We start from the raw sequence: 12,733 nt of genomic DNA on the forward strand, positions 1-12,733 counted from the left end.
TAAACTCTCTATAAAGAGTGCTTTATTAGAATAAAAGCATGGGTTTATGGGTTAACTTGTTTTGGAGAAAAAATACCCACCACCAATAGTGTCATTGCTCTAAAAATACACTTCTCCTGAGGTGACACTGATCAGAAACATATTTTGCTTGCTTAAAAGCAGCTTTTATTCCCATTTATCTCCGTGTTTCATGCGCTTTGTTTGGATGCATTTATAACCTCTCCTAACTACCTTGAAATCACGTCTCGGTGGTTTACATCCCCCCATCAAAGGCGTGTTTGTTCCTCCTTAATGTCCTTTTTTTTAAAGGTGGCTGCTTGCACGTTGCTTACAAGTCACTATTCCGGTGTAAACATGTTATCCTCGCGCTTTGATGCGTCTCAAACCTCCAACCTTCAGCCAGCGAACAAGGGATCAATATGTAAATCGACTCAGACTTTCTGCGTCCAGGAGAGGCGATAAGCTTTATAAAAAAAGTGTTAGTTAGGAGGCATAGGCAGGGGGATTATCCCAAACTTGCCCCGGGGTTTGGCTCTCTTGCGCGCAACCGGACCGGCGTCTGTTCACCGCGGCCGGATAGGACCTGCAGGGCCCCGGGGCGCACACTGACAGCCTCCCCGGGGGCCCCCTCCACCACCACCGCGACTCAGGATGGAGATTATAGGGTGGCAATGCGGCTGGTATCTCCCTGAGCACACACATACATGCACATGGAAGGAGGTGAGATGATCTCGGAGCGCCCGCGGCTGCAGCCATGCCCATAAAGATTGACGCCTGAGCCTCACACGGCTATCACACTCCCCGCAGAACACACACTCCCCAACCCCGTGTGATGAGCCGATACAAACCAACTTTGTTCAGCTGACAAAGAGGCAATTGTTAGCTGAAAGGTCATTCGCCCAAGGGCTCCATCCAGAACAGCAAGTACAGCTCCAGAAGATAAAAACTACCCTTTTTTAGTCATATCTGCACTGAGGGAGCTTTGATAAACCTTGAAATCAACAAGCTGATCTGGAATGAAATGAAAGCTCTGGGCTCTTAAAGTGTTTTTTTTCCCCCCCTTGGACTTTCCCTCTCAGATTTATCTATTCAAAAGCTGATTACAAATTTCATTAGATGGATTCTTATGAAACAAACAGACAACACAAACAAATCAGATATAAGATTATTTTATTTATTCTTTTAATTATCTCTCTATATACAGAATGATCTCAGGGTATAAATCATCTCTAATAATGTCAAATCTACATATTTTTCAACACTTTTTTTGGTAGAGCAGGTGTTTTTTTCTACACACACACACAGACACACACAGAACATTTTTGATATAAACATCATATTAAACTGACAACAAAGTGTTCCTAATGTCTTTGTTTTTGACTGGAAGATGTTTTGGTTCGGTGACGATGCAGAAGTTGGTTCCAGTGTTTATTTGAAGATGAGTCAGATACATTTATTGATGCTCTGAGTGGGACACCAGTAAAGAAAATGAACAAAAACACAAGTTTTTGCATCATTACAATCAAAGTGTAAAGTAGAGCCCGACCGATATCTGCTGATATGTATTAGTATCATCGTTTATATCTTTTCCGAGATACAACAATATGAAAACTTGTTTTTATAGATCATATAATGCAGAAAACAATACTTGGGTTGATTTAGAAATGGTGTCATATAGCTATTTATTTTATTTTTTCTTCATACAAATGTTCAGGAATGGACTGATACTGGATATAGTACTGATATGTTTAATTATCATTTTAATGATATGAGCAGTTGGTTGATACTAAACAAATACTACTGATGTTTACTGAGTAATTTATTTTGTTTTTAATTTTTTCTGTTTTCTTAGTTTTCATTTCTAAAATTGGTTGTCAATCAATCAAATACAATAACTAATTAATTGCACAATTTGCTGTAATTATTCACAATTAATTGCTTTTTTCCCCAACTTAAGTCTGAAGATTGTAATAATGGATATCTGTCTGTAAAGGGTAGACTCGTGGGTATCCATTGAATCTATTTTCATTCAGATATTTTGAGTTCAGAGGTCGAAGGACCTCTTCAGAAATGGCCATGTCAGTTTTTACCTTACTAAAATTTTGCCTAACTTTGGAGAGTTACTTCATTGCCTTACCAACAACATATCAGGACAAAGTTGGTAAAACTCAGTCTGCTACAGCCTGGAACTTTTAAGTATTTCTTGCATAAAGTTATTTGTTTAAGAAAACAGCCTTCTGAGTTCCTTTGCAGTCATATTGGTGCAAAATTGGTGGACAATCCACATAAAAAGGTCTATTTTTATCAGCCACCATATCAGAAATAAGTCAATTTTTCTCTCTAAAATCTGTATTTGTTTCAAAAATCCCATATCGGTCGGGCTCTAGTGTAAAGTTTACAAATGTTAAAAATGTTTTTAGGGGAAATGTCCTCGGGATGAAAGAAAACAGAACAAAAATGTAATTTATAACCACTTCATGTTTGAGGTCTTCCCTCTCGCTCTATGATTGGCTGACAGCAGCAGCGGGTGCGGTGTTGGCGGCGGCGACGGCAGCAGCGGCGCCCATGCGCAGCAGTTCCTTCCTCTGCGTGAGGATGACATCAAAGCTGGACTGCAGGCGGTTCTGCTGCTCCTGGATCCGGCCCTGCAGCGTGCGGACCCAGCGGATCAGCGCCAGGCGGCGGTACATGGTCAGCTGCACCTGGTGCTTCTCCATCTCCTGGGCCTTGAAGCGCTCGCGGTCTCGCAGCGTCCACACCGCGTCCATCAGCTCCGGCATCTCGCCGTCCGAGTCTGAAGACTGGTCGTCACCTCCTCGCTCATCACCTCCTTCCTCCAGCAGATTGGCCAGGTTGCTTGCTGTCAGGGACTTGCGGCTGACGCGTCTTCCTGACGGGTCTTTGTTGCCGTTTCCATTTTCCTGCTGGTGTGATTTCGGTTCCCCGACTCCGATGCGGTCCCAGCCTCCCATGAGCGTCCCTTCTCCTGCACTGTCCATGTTGAGGGAGGACACGCTGCCGCAGCTGAACTCAGAATCAGAGCCGCTGTCGCCCCATTCGTCGTCCTCCAGCGTCACCTCGTCCTCATCTTCCTCCCGGCTTTTGAAACCCGAGCTTTTCCTCCTCTGCTGCTCCTTTTTCTCTCTCTGCTTCTCCTCGTTCTGGCTCATCATCACCCGTCTCTCCTCCTCCTGCATCCGACCTTCCTCGGCTCCATCGGGGGGAACCCGGCCGTAACCGTCATCCCCGCTCTCGATCTCGGGCAGCGGCTCCAGTGGGCTCCAGCAGGGCAGGCGGGAGCGCGGCGACAGGACCCCGGAGTTGTTGTGATACCCAGAAGACGAGGAAGACGAGGAGGAGGAGTCCCGACCCAGAGGGCCCAAGCTGCGGGGACGCACCTGGTTTCGGTTCTCGTCTCCTCCTGCGTTGCTCGTGACGCCCTCGTTCTCTTTGCCCGGCAGGAAGTTGAAGTTGCCGTCTTTGTCGCCCTTCCTGTTGCGCAGCGAGGACGAGGAGCTGTTGTTGGAGCCTTTTTGCCCTCCATAGGCCGAGTTCAGAGGTTGGTCCTGATGGTGAAGCATCACTGACCTCGACTGAGCCTCACTGAAACGACAAGAGACACATATATCACTTACAGAACCTCAGATGCTCAGCTTGTGTTTAGACCAGGGGTCTTTGACAGTTACGATGAAAAGAAACGTTTTTGCAAGGAACTCTCAAGAGCTCCTGCTAATAACTTTGGCAAAAAGGATAAAGCAAAAAGCCAGATGTGCGTAGGCCATGACCGATCAAAAGTACTTGGTTATGTTTAGGAAGAGATTTAGATTGTTTTGGTTAAAATAACATAGCATAAGTTTGCTATGTAAAACGTAAATACTTATTTAATACTAATGTAACGAATAACGACATAACGAAAGTTAAATAAAAGATACACTTATTTTGCAGGACTTTTAAACATTGGTCTCCTGGGTGAAAGTTTTGTGTTTTTCTTTGATACATCCATCCACACCGACCTCCTCCATACCCAGACTTTATCACTCTTTATACTACCTCACCTGACTTCCTTTAGAGGCAGAAAAAAAAAACTGGAATACTTCATATTTGAGAGGATGATGACAGCATTATCTGCAATTTTTGCATTTAAAAAATCACTCTATCGATAGACTAGTTGACTAATTGTTGCTGCTCTATAAAAAAAACTAACAAACAAAAACTAATCTCAGTGTCCTCTTCACAACAGCTCTGTTTTCTTGTTGTTTATCTCACGAGTTTGATCTCCTGACAAACCATAGCTTATTCATGGAACGTTCTTGCAAAAGTGAACTCTCCAATCCTGGAATAATGGCACTTTCCTGAAGCTCCAGAAGTCTTAAAAACAAGCCAGGCTTTCAACTGCATTATCGCCCAACAATTAAATGACTCGGACAGCAATGTTCCACTCTCTGCAAGTTGATTTTATGTTCAAGCATGAGCCAAAACCAGCAGCTGTACAGACGATACATAAACAAATCAAAAAAGCATCCGCTTAAAAAACAACAAAATGCAAGAGAAATTACATAGATGAGCCAAAGCAACACACACACACACACACACACACACACACACACACACACACACACACTTCTAGGTCGCACCAAACTCCTTGTTTATCATGTGTAGAACTACAGGCTGGTCTGCACACTCCACTTCTATTAGCATCAAACATTTACATGTCTCCTCAGAATGGAAATTTCTGTAATCCTGACTTCAGGCTGCTGTCAATCAATCCGCCTCTCCTCTCTTCTCCTCTGCTATGCGCGCGTTCACGAGGTGCTGAAGGACAGCGACTTTGGCTTTGACGGGAGCGCGCTTTCAGCATGCTCACAGACTGATGCTTCACGATCACGAGGAAAGAAAAAAAATCACACTAAGCGCGTCAAATCGCTCCACAGCTTTACATAAATGTAAAAAAAAAATGAATATATAATGTGTTAAATTAAAGCGTCGTCACAATTATGTTGATATAAATGTATTTCACACAACAGGCGATGAAAAAGGGAGAAAAATAATACCAAAACAGTCCTGCTGCCGGGTGGATGTTTCCTATCTGCCTGTTTTTACACGATCGACGGCAGAAAAAACAGAAAATGCGCCCAATGGCGCCCAATGGCTGCATATTTACGGCTAAGTGACGAGGATAAGGTTAAAAAAATACACAAAACACGACAGTTTGACGTCTTAAACCATCCACAGCTAACCGGTTAGGATAAAAAATGCTCGATATTTCCTTCAATTTGATAAAAATGCAAGAAAAAGCGGATAATTTCATGTACGTTGGGCGTTATGTAACGCTCACCCCATGTCTGTGCTGTGTCCTCTCCTCTGTCGGTAAAGACAACCTCAGTCAGACCCTTCCTTTCATCTCCTATTTGCTGCGATCATAAGTCAAATGACTAAACCATGTGAATATATTAGCATCATTTTCTGGTTCGTTCTTACCTTTTTGCTGGTTTGCTGTCTGGTGGAGAAGCTGGACACTGCGCCCTCCCAATTTTTCCCCTCCTCCTCCTCCTCCTCTTCCTCTATCCCTCCTATGTGATGTTTATTCCCCTCTTCCTCTCTCCTCCTCCCATCCTCTCTATGCCTCTGTGGGTCTGGTAAAGCACTGGCTGACTAACAGCACTTCCTAAACTGGGCTGGGACTACAGGAAACTGTGGAGAATGAATGGGAACAATGTGAGAACAGCAATGGCTTTCATGTTATTGTGAAGTATTTGTTATTTTTAGACTTTAAATGTCCAGAAACACCTCTATACATCTATTTATCACAGTGCTGACAGCCACATGATGGCACGGTGTTAACCGCATTACAGGGTTATATAGAAGTCTTGTTCCAGTTACCTCAGTCCTGCGGCAAAAACCACAGATTCATAAGACCTCTATAGACCATTGCATCCTGCGTGAATCAACAATAAACAACGAACACTGGTTGAAAAGTTCATTTGTTTGGGAGTCAGAGTTCAGTTTCAAGTTGGACCACAAGTTGGCCTCCAAACATAAGTGTCTTGAAACTACACTCATATGTATTCAGATTTAAGTTAAACACAGAGAAACTTTCCTGCAGTGTGTCAAACTCTGCATGTAAATAATTCTGCACAGCACATTTCTGTGAAAACTTAGATACCCAGCTGCATTTTTACATGCAGACGACCAATACATTGCATTTATATGGAGGAAAATAGACTAAAAAGTAGCTGCAGTGAGCAATCACAGTTACTTTTGTTGTTTCCTCATTCTTTTTATAAATAGGTTATATAATATAGTCGTTCCAGTACAGTTAAAGATAGTTAAAGAGTCTGACTGCATTGTGTTTTCTTATTACTTTCTATACCATCAGAAGAACACAGATTTTAGTTTGGTCAGACTTTCAGAGGGATGTTTGTTAGAATCAGTAAATGTTTTTGTGCATAAAAGTAATCATTCTTGGGGTTTTGGTGCATAGTGATAAATACAGTGTGAAAGTAAAGAGAGTTTATATAAAAAAGAAACAATAGCAGTAGAAAATGTGAAAAATATAAGAGATACTTAAAAATGTATCTGTTTTAAAGTGGAAAAGCTATACACTTATGTGAAATGTGAAAATTTTTACAGTACTAAGTAAGTATAAAAGCGGCTAAATGTATTTTGACACCTAAAAACAAAATCTATAGCAGTTTAAGTGTACACAATATTGAGAATATTTTCATTGCTTTACCTACTGTCAGACAGCCATATTTAAGTTTACATTGGGGGGAACTGAAGCCGTGATCTATGCTCTCATCAAAGCCACCAGACTCCATTAACAAAAACAGTAATTTTACCTTTCAGAACACAAAAGTTCTATCAACTCCTTACTGTCAATTGAGTCTAGTGGCTTTGATGAGAGCATAGATCAAAGTTTAAGTTACCCCCGCTGTCTTACAGTAAGGAAATGTGGTGAAAGTATTTGAGATATACTTAAACCGATATTGCTTAGCTTCCATGCCTGCTTCTCTAAATTAGAGGTGTGCCGACTGCCATCTACTGTCAGCAGTTGGATGTGAAAACAGACAGTGTCAGACTCTGCACATACAGTCATGGAAAAAATGATTAGACCAGGCTTTTCAATTTATTGTTCATGTTAATGCCTGGTACAACTAAAGGTACATTTGTTTAGACAAATATAATGATCACAACAAAAATAGCTCATAATAGTTTAGTTAAAGAGCTGATATCTAGCCATTTCCCATGATTTTCTTGATAATTATTTTGGTTATCATCAAGAAAACCATGGAAAATGGCTAGATATCAGCTCTTAAGTTATACTCTTATGAGCTATTATTGAAAAAAAAATATGAACAAGAAATTGAAAAAAACAAGGGTGGTCTCGTAATTTTTTCCATGACTGTACATCAGACTGCACAGTGATGCTCAAGATAAGTCACAATTAGGAAAGTGTTAGACCTAGCTGTTTAATATGAAATTATATATTTAGATAATTCCAGCTCAGCTTCAGACGCTGGAGTTTGATTGCAGCTTTCTTTGCTTTCTGTAACTTCAACAGTACACAGATCTTGCTTTGTTCAGATCGTCATCATCATAGGAGAATTACATCACAGGAGAAAAGCTTGTCGGGACAAAACTCACTTTCACCCACTGGGAAACAAACATCATCTGTTGTTTTTTTTACTGTTCCTCTCTCCACTTTCTTGTTTTTGAACTCAACCATCAAGGTCGTGCCCCTTCCTCTGGAGGTTTGTTGAACAGCATTCTGGGAAATGGAGGAAAAAACCACACGGTGAATTTGAAGTAAGTTTAATTTCAACAGTTTCTGGCAGACATCAAACTCAGCGTCAGGGGATGGATTTTTTAAAAATCATATCAAAAGGTATCGACGCTCACAGGTGTGTTTAAGGCGTCAAAAGTGTTACCCACAATGCAACACTGACAGGCAACGTCATATCTCTCACAAAGGGAGGAGGGCAGTGTGATATTTCTACCCAGCTGGTGATTGACTGCTTTTGTGATTGTCAATCTCAGATCTCAGGGCATGCGTGGCAGTTGAATGTGTGTGTGTGTAAGGGAGCCAGAGAGACAGAGAGAGTGTGTGTGTGTGTGTGTGTGTGTATGCAAGTGTGTTTTCTAGAGGTGTGTGTGTGGTACAGAGAGGCTAGATCAGACAGACTTAACAAGTGTTCACTGTCTCTCTCCACCCTGCTCTCATCCCCCTGACATGTCGTCGCTGGCGGCAGAAAAAACCTTGCGTCCTCCTCCTTCTTCTTCTTCTTCTTCCACACACACACACACACACACACACACTTCTATCCCTATCTACCCCCCCTCCGCCCCCCTTTTCTCCTTCAACAACATCCCCATTCAAGTGCATCAGCTCCAGGCGTCCTTCCTCCCTCCTCTCCCTCCCCTCCCCTTCCTCCCCCTCCCCATCGTTCACTAGTAGCCTAAGCACATAAAAAATACATCAAACACAGCCGTCCGCCCAAGGCCTCGTCACACGCAAAATCATCTCTCCCTCCATCTCTCTCTCCCTCTCCAAAAAAGAAATACCCAAGTTACAAAAGACAACTACAGAGGACAGTGATAGAAGGAGAGATAGGCTGAACTCGGATGACTGAGGGTCGTCTGTGAGGCCTCCTGAGGGAAGACAGATTATTGTAATGTTAACACAAACCACCGTCTCCCCCTTTCACACACACATAAAACAGGAGAGAGTAAAAAAAACAGGAGCATGACTTACCTTGTGCATAATAAGACCTTGTTTGGATTGTACACAGCCTGAAGCAGCCTGACCCATTTCCCTCAGTTCAGCTCCACATCTGCTCCGGCACCAGTCTCGGCTGTGACAGCGGCCGAGGGCGGCCAGCAGCACCCACGGGCTACACTGTCAGATCCCCGGTGCTGAGATGCACAGAGACTGTAAAGAGAGGCCTGCTGGACCTCCAGCTCACAGCCAGCACTCTTAAAAATCACCCAAATCAGCCAAGACGTGCTAAATTGAACAACTAATCCAGCACTGGTTTTTTTTGTTGCTTTGCACACTAATTATACACTTTTATTTTAAGCATAGATGTGAGTAGACACACACATACAGTGCATACGTCACGACACAAGCTGCACACACACCCCTTGGGTGCTACAGCTCATGTTTCTCTTCAATTATTCCACCCTGTGCCCTCTCTCCTCCTCATAATCTGAATAAAGCCAGATCCGTGTCCTCTAGATATTTAGAAGCCGAGCCGCGGTGCCAAAACATGTAACCTTCCTCCTCTTTTAAGTGTGGAGTGAATTGGGAGTTCAGGGGGGGGTTTGGCTTTACTGTGTTGACCTCGTATATTCCCACTCGGGGGTTAAACAAAGTTGTGAAATCCAGTTTGGAGAAGCGGGTGTGGTGTTGATGCAGAGAAAGAGGAGAGGGAATTAAGCCAAAGCTGAATTACTCCACAACTTGCAGAGACATTATTCCTATTAAATTCTAATTATAATCGATTTCTTGACCCTGAAAAGAGACCCTGAGGATTTGGAAATCAAGTCTTTATCTCGATTAATTGCGTTGTAATGGCTCAGAAATAACAACACACCAAATCATATTATTCCTTCGCCCGAAGCCCTTTGGCTCGTAAAATCTCACAGAAATCCAGAGATGTTTTGAGACTTTGAAACAAACAAAAACTAAGGCTTTGACAAAGGTGAAAAATGTAATCACTGCTTTGACAACAGCAGGATTAAGCCGGCCTGCCTGCAGGTACAGCAGATCACTATAGGCGGGGCCCACCATGGGGTTCGTTCCAGACCCTCCTGGCATTGGCCCCTAATGATGTGTAATGGGGCCTCCTGTGCCTGTTCCTAACCCCGGGACCTCCTCCTAATCACCGTGGCCACTAATGAGATGGAGAGACATGAAAGGGCTCGTTAGAAGACCCTCCCTATCATGCCGGCCTATTATTAGTCACTTACCAAATCATTAGTCTCTAAACTGCGATTATGCTTTAAAGCAGAGAAGAACAAGTGAAAGTAAAAAGGAAAACATTTACAGCAAAGGGCAGGTGGAGAAGTGGAGTTTTCCTGCTCCAAAACCTCAATGTTCTCCTACAATCAGGAAGGAAAGCAGTTGGTTTAACTCTGTTTACTTTGAGGTATTATGATCTCAAATGGTCTTTTTTCTTACTGGTTTCCAGTGGCATTTAGTGTGCAGTCCGGAGATTATCGAAAAAGACACTCACTTCTCTCTTGTGGTGTGCAGGGATGCAGATGAAGTGAGTGCACTAGAGGCCTGAAAACCACCAGTATGCACAGTGTATTTGAGAAAATGTGATGACATTTAAAAGAAAAATTTCTGTTTCCTATACAAATCCCAAAAAGCATCAAACAATAATCCAGAGATATAGTTTTCAACGGGTTTTAAAAATAATTTTTGTGAGTCAAAATTCTTGACAAACAGAATTTAGCAAATATTGAAAGAAGGCAAATCCTACAAAATAAAGGCAACAACTTATCCTGCCCCAAACACAAATCTTGTAAAGCAAAAAAGGTCTTGACAGATGGACCAGGTTTTTTGTAGTAGTCAGTGAATATGGTTGTATGAATATACAATATAACATAACCATTTAGTTTGTACCAATACTCAGGGTCTGTTCAGCTTTTCAGGAGTAAAATTCAAGGTAAGACCAAATCAAATCAAAATCAAAATTGCTTTCTTTATCCCTGAGGGGAAGTTCAGTTAGTCTGGTAGATTCTCTGTTAGAATGACACAGTCTGATGGCTGTAGGAGCGAAGGATCTTTTGTATCTCTCCGTCCTGTAATGGAGAGAGAGGAGCCTTCCACTGCTGTTTTTTTGGTCCATAAAGGTTTTGTGTAAATGTAATGTAATGTAAAACTCAAAGTAAACACTTTTACAATAACAAAAAACACTGCTAAAATGCCACATATTTAATCTTGATACAAAAAACAGTTTTATGTAGTTTGCAGTTAGTCATAGAATTTCAACTTTTTCATACATTTGTACGTGTTTTATACATTTTTATAGCACCTGTAGTCCATAAAGGTTTTGTGTAGCGGATGATCCGGGTATTTCAAGATGGCCTCCAACATGTTGACTGTACATCTCTCCACCACCTCCTCCAGTGTGTCCAACCTGGCTCCAACCACAGAACCAGCTCTTTTGACCATCTGTCCAAACACCTTGCATCTCTGTGTCTGATGCTGCCTCCCCAGCAGACTGCAGCATAAAACAACACACTACCACCACAGACTGATAAAACATCTGCAACATCTTACTACAGAGGTCAAGAGATCTGAGCTTCCTTAAGAAAAAGAGGCGGCTCTGCCCCTTTTTGTAGAGGGCATCTGTGTTTAGGGACCAGTCCAACTTATTATCCAGGTATACACCTAGATACTTAGAACTTGGCACCACCTCCATGTCCACCCCACAGGTATTCACTGGCTAAAGAGGGGGCTTGAGTCTGCGGAAATCTATGATCATTTCCTTAATCTTTGAGGTGTTCAGTAGGAGATAGTTCTTGTGACTTCAGTCACTGAAGGCTTTTATCAGATCCCTATTCAGATTCCTGTCCATTCCTGATACACGTCACAATAGCAGTGTCGTCCGAGTACTTCTGGATGTGGCAGGACTCAGAGATGTATTTGAAGTCTCCTGTATACAGTGTGAACAGGAATGGAGCCAGTACAGTCCCTTGTAGAGCTCCTCAATTTCCCGGAAACACAGTTCCCCAACCTGACATACTGTATTCTTCCTGTCAGGTAATCTGTGACAATAATAGTAAAGTGTTGGTCTTGAGTTGCCTTAAAAGGTGAAAAAAGTTTAATATTTTTTTCCCATTTGTCCTAAAAACAGTCTTGTGTCAGCTGTGATTTTTTTGCTGTCATCTAAAATGTACAATGTTTTCAAAACATAACTTTCACTAAAAGTTGACATAACCTACTCTGTGCATTCCCTTCAAGATTTTTCCCCCCACTATTTCAATTGAGGCCTTATGTCATGGGGTCTTTTTTTGACCCGAGGACTACAGGTGCTATAAAAATGTATAAAACACGTACAAATGTATGAAAAAGTTGAAATTCTATGACTAACTGCAAACTACATAAAACTGTATTTTTGTATCAAGATTAAATATGGGGCATTTTAGCAGTGTTTTTTGTTATTGTAAAAGTGTTTACTTTGAGTTTTACATTGCAGACATTGTCCATACTGGTTCTCTGGAGTTCTTATGAGAAAATGTATCCGGTTCCCAGTTTATACTGCATACAAGAGTAAGTAAAAAAGAAGAAAAAAAAAAGAAAGATGTAATTTGAAGGGCATTTTAGAGCATTTTAGAGTCGACAGTCATTAATTTTAAAAATTCCTTATTAGTCCCACATAGGAGAATTTCAAACTCTGCATTTAACCCATCCTTTTTTAGAACCAGTGAACACACCATGCTTAGGAGCTATGGGCAGCACATTTCTGCACACCTTGGGAGCTGTGTGTGTGTGTGGATTTAAACATATTTTGACCTGATGGTGACACTAGACGAAACATCAGAGAATCACCAGTTATTAATCCACCAAATTTCAGGGCAGCCCATTCAATCATTGTTCATGTTTAACTCAAAACCACAATTCATGTGAAAAAAAACTTCATGGTGACACTAGAAGAAAAGCCAAAGGATCATCAAAGTCAGTAGGATTCATCATAGAGAGATTGTGGATATCTGTACCAAA

The 12,733-nt window shown here is 41.9% G+C and overlaps 1 protein-coding gene across 1 annotated transcript; it reads right to left on the reverse strand.

The window, feature by feature from the left end:
* Window positions 1–1,153: 1,153 nt before the first annotated feature.
* Window positions 1,154–5,442, reverse strand: LOC131984290 (UPF0500 protein C1orf216 homolog). The gene is made up of 2 exons (XM_059349148.1): window positions 5,336–5,442; window positions 1,154–3,603 (listed from the first exon to the last, which is right to left on the reverse strand). The coding sequence occupies exons 1-2, from the start codon at window positions 5,338–5,340 to the stop codon at window positions 2,502–2,504; spliced, it is 1,107 nt and encodes a 368-aa protein (XP_059205131.1). The 5' UTR covers window positions 5,341–5,442; the 3' UTR covers window positions 1,154–2,501.
* Window positions 5,443–12,733: the final 7,291 nt, after the last annotated feature.

This window comes from Centropristis striata, chromosome 14, assembly GCF_030273125.1.
Source record: "Centropristis striata isolate RG_2023a ecotype Rhode Island chromosome 14, C.striata_1.0, whole genome shotgun sequence".
NCBI classification, from domain to species: Eukaryota; Metazoa; Chordata; class Actinopteri; order Perciformes; family Serranidae; genus Centropristis; species Centropristis striata.